General features: G+C 42.9%; 1 protein-coding gene across 8 annotated transcripts; it reads left to right on the forward strand.

Moving 5' to 3' along the window:
• The first annotated feature begins 4,198 nt into the window (after nt 1-4,198).
• Nucleotides 4,199-6,352, forward strand: LOC133949097 (tubulin beta chain-like). Of its 8 annotated transcripts, none has more exons than XM_062383271.1 (7): nt 4,199-4,255; nt 4,425-4,534; nt 4,736-4,854; nt 5,009-5,253; nt 5,374-5,696; nt 5,782-6,126; nt 6,205-6,352. In XM_062383271.1, the coding sequence occupies exons 1-7, from the start codon at nt 4,199-4,201 to the stop codon at nt 6,350-6,352; spliced, it is 1,347 nt and encodes a 448-aa protein (XP_062239255.1). The 8 variants fall into 8 exon arrangements, with proteins under 8 accessions (XP_062239255.1, XP_062239256.1, XP_062239259.1 ...); XM_062383272.1 differs by having other exon boundaries at nt 4,425-4,533; nt 4,744-4,854; XM_062383275.1 differs by having other exon boundaries at nt 4,425-4,533; nt 4,744-4,854; nt 5,374-5,477; nt 6,037-6,126.
• The last annotated feature ends 3,220 nt before the right edge of the window (nt 6,353-9,572 follow it).

Here is a 9,572-nt window from a genome sequence, read left to right on the forward strand (position 1 = left end):
TGAGAAATCCAACTAATTGCTGTGCACTTTTTATGAGTCACACTGCAGCTTTAGGCCTTTTGAGATGTCACACACACACGCACACGCGCACGCACACATACACACAAACACACAGGGTATGGTACAGTTATGTTTCCACCTTGATTCACAAGACACGATGTTGTGAGAGAAGTATGAGTGTTAAAGAAATCAGAGTGCACTTGAAAGAGCTGAACATAAAGTCGCACAATGGGTGATTGGCAAAGTCGGGACTGTAAAGAGCTTCGAGTGGTCATCAAATCTAAAAAAGTGCTACATGAATACAGACCATTTAACACTGTGCCGCCTTTAAACATCCAATGAGAGGGAGAAGAGCTTATAGGACTTAGTCGGACTGGAAACTCCTCCATTATGTATCACACTGTATAGTTCGACCAACCTTACAATCCCCCATTTTCTAGATGGGACTGTAGATGTGTTCATTTGCAGTAAAAAAAATAAAGATAGATAGTTATAATGGCACCATAAGGGTTCTTACACGTTGTGGGGTTTTACAGGTGCAGTAAACCACGGCGCAGTTTGCCGGTGCAGAGCCACGGACGAGTGAAACGTCCCACCGCCGGCTGATTGGTATTGATGCAGAAAACTCGAATGACATTCCACATAGATGTGTTCAGTGCTCTAAAACGCAGCGCACCATTTCCAGCGCTGGAGGTGTGAAGCTACCGATGTCATTAGATTCTGCGGCACACATTCATTTTCCAAATGCCTCGCAAGCCGGGCAAATCACTGCAGAACCTGAGAAGAAGCAAGAGAAGAGGAGCGTTAACGGCTCCTCACAGATGTATTTGCCAAACGTGAGCTTTATGCCCGGTGATTTTAAAATGCCATTTATAAAAAGCCGCGTCCATCGGATCGCTATCTGCTCCTGCGTGCGAGGCTCCGTCTGAAGCGCCAGCCTGGTGCGGGACGATCCCGGGCAGGTGATATGGAGATCAAATGGCCTGCCAGCCAGCCACAGCGACCTGCGGCAGGCAGCGCCAACCCCAGCCGCCTCTTGAAAGGAGACACAATCCCGATAAATGTATTCCTGTCAACATTGCTGCGATGCCTTTTTAATACAGCCCCCGGAGGATTCATGGCAAGAGCAGCCGGAGTCAAACTCCATTTCTCTGGGCTGAAAGAGAGATGTGACAAGAGCCGCGTGCAGGTCAGGGACAGTCAGGGACCGTCGGGCAGCAAGCGACCGCGGAGAAGCCGCCACAGAAGCTCGGAGAGCCGTGTTGTTTCTGTGTTCCTTTGTATTGCACATCCATCCTCCATTATCTGTACTGCTCATCCTTTTGAGGGTCGCGCGGGGAGCTGGAGCCAATCTCAGCTGACTTTGGGCCAGAGGCTGGGATACACCCTGGACAGGTCGCCAGTTTATCACAGGGCCAACTAACAGACAAACAACCATTCACGCTTATGTTTAATTAAGAGTCTCCCATCGGCAAAGAGGAAGCTGGAGTAACCAGAGAAAAGAGGTGTAGACAAGATGCCACATGCAAACTACACACACAAAGATTGGAAATAGGAGCCTTCTTGTTGTGCGGGAACACTGCACAAAGCAGAGCTGCATCTTTCAAGCTCTGATTCCATCACCTATTATTATTAGATTTTTGCACAGAAGAATGAAGTGGCTGCTGGTTTCAGGAACAAGCAAGCACAAGTGTAAGAAAGAGCAATTTCAGGCACAGTAACACTTCCAGCACAGCCTTGTAACTTCAGGCTGAACCCGAGTGGATATTAATAAAAAACTTTGACATATTGTTGTAGGGGTGGGCGATACATCGAACAAATCCATAAATTGCAGCTTGTACCACGTGCGATTTATAAAATGACTATATCGCGACTATCAAATATACATTTCCAGGTGAATGTTTCAAGCAGCATGAAATTCTCTTTGGGTTTCGCTTCTCTCACTCTCTCTCTTCTCCGGCCCCTCTCACGGCAGACTGCTCACTCCCCCGCCCATCAAGAAAACTCTCCTATGCACATGCGTATTTGTGTATCAGGAGCGGAGGGAAGTACTTTGGAAACCCCTGAGAGAGAAAAAAAAAGTTTACGAGAGTTCAGAGACTATTATTGAAGATGGCCTCGGACGACTTGGTTCCGACGAAAAACGTTTGGCAGTGGTTCAGATATCGCGAGTAAGACTTTGAACAAACACTGTTCTCTGCAAATATGCTTCCAAACCATTGCCCCAAGAGTTAGCAGTAGCACAAATTTGTTTCCCCATCTGAAATGCCATCCACTACAAAAGAAAAATGCCTCAATCTTTGTATCTCCATATCTCCACCAACACATAATAAAATCGCGAGGGAAAAAGCCCTGCAGCAAATTACTCTGGCTTCTTCATTTGAGTCTCAATCTCATAGGACAAAAACAAGTCCAAAATGGAACGTGACCATGTCCGCACTAACAAAACACATCGCCAAAGACATGGCCCTGATTAGTGTGGTGGAAATTGAAATGATTTGCCTGGTCGCACATTTGTTACATAGAAAGCGCTTCCAGAGTTGTACATTTCAGTAAGAGAAAACTGGGAGTTAAAAAGTTTGTGTCTCCAAGCAAGTTTTCTTTCTTTAGGATTATACAGGACAGCTTATTGCACAAGGGCTGCAAGATGCTCTCAAGTCATTGGACTTTTCAGACATTCGACAAGATAACAGGTGATTAGCTGTGGGCCTGAATAAGTGCGATTGGTGAGTATTTGTATAGGTTTGCCTCCCTCTGATGGGAAAATTATAATAATTTTGACTATCAACAACGGTAAACATAAATAAGACAAAATTTGTTACATTCAATTAAAAACTGTTACTGTATTTTTAATGATTGTTTAATACAGTTAAAAACTGTATAAGAGCATTTCCTGATTTTTGTGTCCGCATGATCCATGTATATAAAATCTAAATATTAAGTATATAATATATGTCAAGCATATATTGCCAGAAAACTTAGTTTAAATAGGATCTAAAATCTGTCTAAGATCTGTAGAATATATATAAAAAGATTTATTAAAAATATATATTTTGAGAGTTAGGCTGAGTGACCAGATGTTTGATTTCATGACAATGTGATTGTTGCTGTTTGCAAGAAGATTATGAACAGTTTCTCATTCAGTTGGAAGAGGGGGCCGGACCTGGCCACTGCGCAGAAGGAGCTAAATATCCATGCTGATCAGTGAGTCTCCCATCGGGTGGGGATCCCCCCAGAATACAACGTACAAAGGTGTCATCACAGGGCATCAAAGGAGCCTTCTTCATTTAGTAGAGCTGGATTCCAGGACACACCACAACTCCAGCTTGATCCTGTCGAACCTATAGTCTTGATCAGCATCAGAGATTTCAGTCTCAGAATCAAGACCAAGAACTGCCTAATAAGTATATACTGTTCTATTTCAAGTTGTATTTAGTTGATGTAGCCATTGTTAGCTAGCTAGGAAATATGTCAAGAGCTAGTTAGTATTGCACATGAATATCTTTATTTTGATACTGCAAATCATTGTTTTCCTTGTTTCTTTCTTACTTTATGATCAAATAAATATATATACATACACATATGGTGTATAGTACATACTGTAACACCTGCCAAACATTTCACATAGCTGCTTTTGCTGTATGAAATGAAGTCTCCTTTGATGACATAGCATCTTCTATACAGCATCTTCCATGAGGCATAGCCTCCTTTGATGACATCTAAGTCATCCAAAGAGCCTTTTTCATTTAGGAGAGCTGGATTCTAAGACACACCAAAATCTCAAGCTTGATCCTCTGGAAAATAGTCCTGTTCATCAGCATCAGAGATTTGACTCAGAATCAAGACAAAGAATTGCCTATTGAGTATATAAAGTTTTATATCAAATTGTGTTTTAATTAACGCTAGCTACAAATATATAATGTCAAGAGGTTATTGTACATATCTCTCTTTCTCACTAGTAATGGATAATAACATAATACATGCATCAGTTGTGCAAAAGCAGCTGTGTGAAATGTATGGCAGGTGTTTCTTTGTGTATGACCCATACAGCCTGTGTCATTTTTGACCCATGTGTGTAAAAGTGACCAATCACATTCACGTTTGATTTGAATGGCTAACTTGTTCCAATTGGGTTCATCTGCTTTCACAGAGGGGAAGAATCTTTCTGTCAGTCCGCAAGCATTTCATCTAGACCACAATGAGGGAGATACTGCATCTACAGGCTGGCCAGTGTGGCAATCAGATCGGAGCCAAGGTTTGAAAACAAGTTTTAAAAGTGTAACAGAGCAAATGTTAAATTCAGATCAGATTCAGGCTGCTGAATTAACTTACCTGGCGACAAAGCCTGTGTTAAGTTTGACTTGCTAGGACAGGTCGTGCTAGTTAGCCGGCTAATTTAACCCCTAACATTTCTTCTCCTTTAGTTCTGGGAGGTAATAAGCGACGAACACGGCATTGACCCGTCTGGGACGTACCATGGAGACAATGAGCTGCAGTTGGAGCGAATCAACGTCTACTACAACGAGGCGACAGGTTAGCGCCATTGTGCCCAAACTTTTCCAATCAGGGTTAGATCATCTAAAAGGGATTAAAGTTGATTTATAAACCACTGTTGAAAACATTTCAAGTCACTCTGTGCTTCCATGTCTAGTGAAAAGAGAGCGATCTTTAATTGTGTATTATTTTCTTTTTCACAATTGTGTAAATTGTCTGTATTTATATTCTTGTACCCGTCATCACCAGGCGGGAAGTATGTTCCTCGTGCAGTGCTCGTGGACTTGGAGCCAGGAACAATGGACTCTGTGAGGTCTGGTGCTTTTGGCCAGATCTTTAGACCAGACAACTTTGTCTTTGGTGAGAATTTAAATGTAAAAATGAACATGTCTTAAAAAAACAGCCTGAAAAAATTGGCTTGATTTGATCTTTAAAACAAAACCAAAAAAAAAGTGCTTTCCACAATTCTGCAAGAGTAAGTATGCATTGCTCGTTTTATATGCTTGTAACACAGGCCAGAGTGGAGCAGGTAATAACTGGGCTAAAGGCCACTACACTGAGGGAGCCGAGCTGGTGGACTCCGTCCTGGATGTGGTGCGAAAAGAAGCAGAGTGCTGTGACTGCCTCCAGGGTTTCCAGCTCACACACTCCCTTGGTGGAGGGACCGGCTCTGGCATGGGCACGCTGCTTATCAGCAAAATCCGTGAGCAGTATCCTGACCGCATCATGAACACTTTCAGCGTGGTCCCCTCGCCCAAGGTACACTTCACTCATTACAATGTTATCAGATGTTTCTAGCTCTACCGGTTTCCTCTGAGCTTTAATGGTGTTCCTGCTTCTCCCCTTTGTCCCCTCTTACCCTTCACTTTCCCTTTCCAGGTGTCAGACACAGTGGTGGAACCCTACAATGCTACCCTGTCTGTCCACCAGCTGGTGGAGAACACAGATGAGACCTACTGCATTGATAATGAGGCCCTGTATGACATCTGCTTCCGTACACTGAAACTCACTACACCCACCTATGGTGATCTCAACCACCTTGTCTCAGCCACCATGAGCGGGGTGACCACCTGCCTGCGCTTTCCCGGCCAGCTCAATGCTGATCTGAGGAAACTGGCTGTCAACATGGTGCCCTTCCCCAGGCTGCACTTCTTCATGCCAGGCTTTGCCCCCCTGACCAGTCGGGGAAGCCAGCAGTACAGGTAGGGAGGCGGGATTCAGTATCAGACAAGGAAGTCGTTTTTAAAAGTATTTTGAATCTGACTTGAATTATCTGTCTCTTTCCAGGGCACTGACAGTTCCTGAACTCACCCAGCAGATGTTTGACGCCAAAAACATGATGGCTGCCTGTGACCCGCGCCGCGGTCGCTACCTTACTGTTGCCGTCATCTTTCGGGGCCGCATGTCCATGAAAGAAGTCGATGAGCAATTATTGAATGTGCAGAACAAGAACAGTAGCTACTTCGTAGAATGGATCCCAAACAACGTCAAGACGGCCGTCTGTGACATCCCTCCCCGCGGCCTCAAGATGGCCTCCACTTTCATTGGCAACAGCACAGCCATTCAGGAGATGTTCAAACGCATGTCAGAGCAGTTCACCGCCATGTTCCGTCGCAAGGCCTTCCTCCACTGGTGAGTGAAATACCTAACCCTAACCCTAACCCTGTTATTACCCAGAATTCATACACTAACTTATGTCCATTGTTTCAGGTACACGGGCGAAGGTATGGACGAGATGGAGTTCACAGAGGCTGAGAGCAACATGAACGACCTGGTGTCTGAGTACCAGCAGTACCAGGACGCCACTGCTGAGGAAGAGGGCGAGGGTGAGGGGGAAGGTGACGAGGATGTGGCCTAAACAACAGCCATGACCTGCTTCTTACTATGCACAAGTTTCGTGTTTGGAGACAACGATAAAACAATCCGACAATTTATTCAAAATTTACTTTTAAAATGTTAACAATCCGCCTGTTTTGTGCTTCTTTAGACTTATTGTTTAATTAAAAATGTTTAACTTCACCTCTTCTATTATATTATTATATGAAATTCTGCTCTTATGTTATTATCCACAGACTCCTACCTGTTCACCAGGTCCTGTATCAGTTTGAGTCGATGTGTAACAGCTCGGTCAATTCATTGCAGACACCTGCTGACTGCTCTGTCTGCTCGGTGGGGTTGTTGTGCAGTAATGTGAACCAGAAAATTCCTCCTGCCGAGAAATTTCGAATGGGTGCCTTCTGCGTCCGGGTCGAACTAAATCGGACAAACAACTCCATTCCTGCAATGTCAGCGTTCAAAGGATCAAAGGAATCTTTATGTCTTATTATTATTATTATTCATGCAAATTAATTGGCTTTGAGGGCTTTAAAATGCTCAAGTTCTTACCAAAATTTGCAGAAAGTTAGAAAGTGGTGAAAATGTACGTATTATGGAGGAATTTTCAATGGGCGTGGCAAAATAGCTCAACGGTGCCCCCCCGAGACCCCGGAACATGTTGACATTGATGGATCTTCACAAAAATCGATACACAGGGGTATCATGACCAGAAGCCTCCTGTGGACAGGTGTTGTAAACTAGCATTTATGCTAATACACTGTAAACAATGCATCTGGTTGGTCCAATGACATTGTCATGTCCATGACCAAATAAAATCAAATCAAATCAGACCAACACAAAGTCTATAGTTGCAATTGGAAAAACGGAATAGAAAGCCTGCTTTTTTACATTTTTGGCCATATTTCACATTTTTTGTTAGTGTCATCTCAACAAGAGATACAAACTAACTCAAAGATCGATTCTTCGTCACACGGTGTGACCTTGGCGTGGCGTCGAAGTTTGATTAGAAACCATTAAAACACGATGTTCTGTATCTCGGACATGCATGTACCATGAATGAGCCAATTTGAGAAATTTTATTTTATTTTTGTTTGTTTCTTTTTGAATTTTCATTGTTATTATTATTATTATTATTATTATTCAGGCAAATTAATTGTTTTTTTAGGGCTTTAATTCATATTACTGTTTACATGTGAGTTACATTTGTAAATGTACAGGACGGCGTGTTTTGTCTCAAATTAGATGTAACATTCAGATCACATTGAATGTATCCTCACTGACGACTATGGGACACTTTCATTTAGAAACAACTCCATCCTTCAAGACGCCTCCCGAAGGTCCTTCACCTGGTGGCCGATATATCGAAGGCGCTGGATGTCATGCCCCGAACATCTCAGTAGCACGGCTTTCATGATGGGCCTACCATTGATTTTATGTCCGGGAGGAAACAATGAGGGATTGATTATGTCCTTTTTAAGTTCAGCTAAGTGTGCACGTTGCTCTATGGGGTTACAAGCTGGTTTATAGCACCCAGCCGGTCGCGGTGCTTGTTGTGGAGCTGGGGCGTCATTAAGCTGTGAGGGTTAACGCTGCAGCAGCTGAAAACACATAAGGTCACTCTCAACTTTTGTGGCAAGTGCAGGTCAACTCCTCTCTCTCGTTCAGTCTCTCTCTCTGTCCTGGTCCGGCTGTGTTGCGCCCTCAAGGTTTATCGATGTCTGAAAGGTTACCTCTGAGCGCTGAATACTGACCCATGCAGACACAGTGAAAATAGCAGGGCAGAAAGGTTGGAAGGAAGAAAGGAAGCTGCCGGTGGGCAACACATCCCTTCATCTTTACTTGTCTGGGTGAGAGTGTCAAGCTTTTTTATCGCCCATATGGAATCACAGGAAATATAACATGCACGTGTGGAAAAAGTCTCCACTGGCTTTTAAGAGCACATTAGCCGAACTCCATTGGATCCACAACTTTTGCACGAGTTGCTTTCCAGAGTGTTTGCTCAGTGTGAGATCAAAGTGGAGAGGATTACAGCGAACCGGTAGGTTAGGCCTGATGCCAGCGGGCTACTTTGGAATGGTCGAGAAGTGGCACCCAATCATATTTGTGTGAGAAGAAATGTGTGCAGCCCTTCAATTGCTCCACGTGCGCACCCCTCACTACACACGTGCAGCTGCTGCAGCGGCAGTGAAATTCCTTCTTTTTTATCATGAGGTAAACACTTGACAATGCCGTACTTTCGCTGAACAACAGCTTAAGTAAATAGACCATTTGTTTCAATATTTTCATTTTTGTCAGTCAATAACTCTGTAACAACTCCAAACTCTTCATTTATACACGTTTAATTTCCATAAACATCCAGTGGTTATAGAAATATTACATCGTGCAAATTAATAAGTGGCTCAAGAGTTTTCAAGGAAAAAAGACTGATTTGTCACATTAAGCTCCGTACATGTAAGAACATATATACCTGAACGGAGCTGTGTGTGTGTCATTGGTTGTTGTTTAGTTTTTTTACGAAACCAATTTTCCCCACACCTCCATGTTCTACTTTTGGTCCAGTTCAATAAACACACATTTTCACTATTCAGACCATGGGCACTCAGTTGACTGCTGCACAAGAGCAGAGAGCAGCAATCTCACTTAAACTCAGTATTAGACGAGACTTGTATTGGAGGTTCCTATAATTTCTATATGGTGGTTGGAACAGGCAATTGCTATTTTATAGAATTGGTTTTCTATAGTAATATTATGAAAAGCCCTCAGCGTTTATTCAGAGTTTGTCTGTTTGGCCCTGACAAGACGAGGTTTATTGGTTTATAGATTTGTAGATTCTCAGATTGGTCTTTATCCTCTCGTATGCACCTGCGTTGGTTGGTCTATCTGTAAATGAGAAGGATTTTGTGAAAACCAGTTCTGTAACATAGTGAGATATTTTCAACATTCTCAGAGAGCAATTCACTGTTTAAATAGAATCAGGCATGTTTAGACGACTGAAATGTAGGAGTCTGCCTACTTTGGTTCAGATCCCAATACAAATCCAGATCTAGTGAATTGAACTGGTTATTCATTTAACTGATGTATACATGCTACTGAGTCACATTCAGGTTGTCTTTGAATTCTGTTAATTCCAAAAGTAAGCAAAAAACTTTTATGAATAACAGAACTTTGAATCTTGATTTAAGGTCAGACAGCACATTGTAATCAGGACTGTGAACTTCTACTTGATCGAACTTTTTATATTC

This window comes from Platichthys flesus, chromosome 23 (assembly GCF_949316205.1).
Source record: "Platichthys flesus chromosome 23, fPlaFle2.1, whole genome shotgun sequence".
Lineage (NCBI taxonomy): Eukaryota > Metazoa > Chordata > Actinopteri > Pleuronectiformes > Pleuronectidae > Platichthys > Platichthys flesus.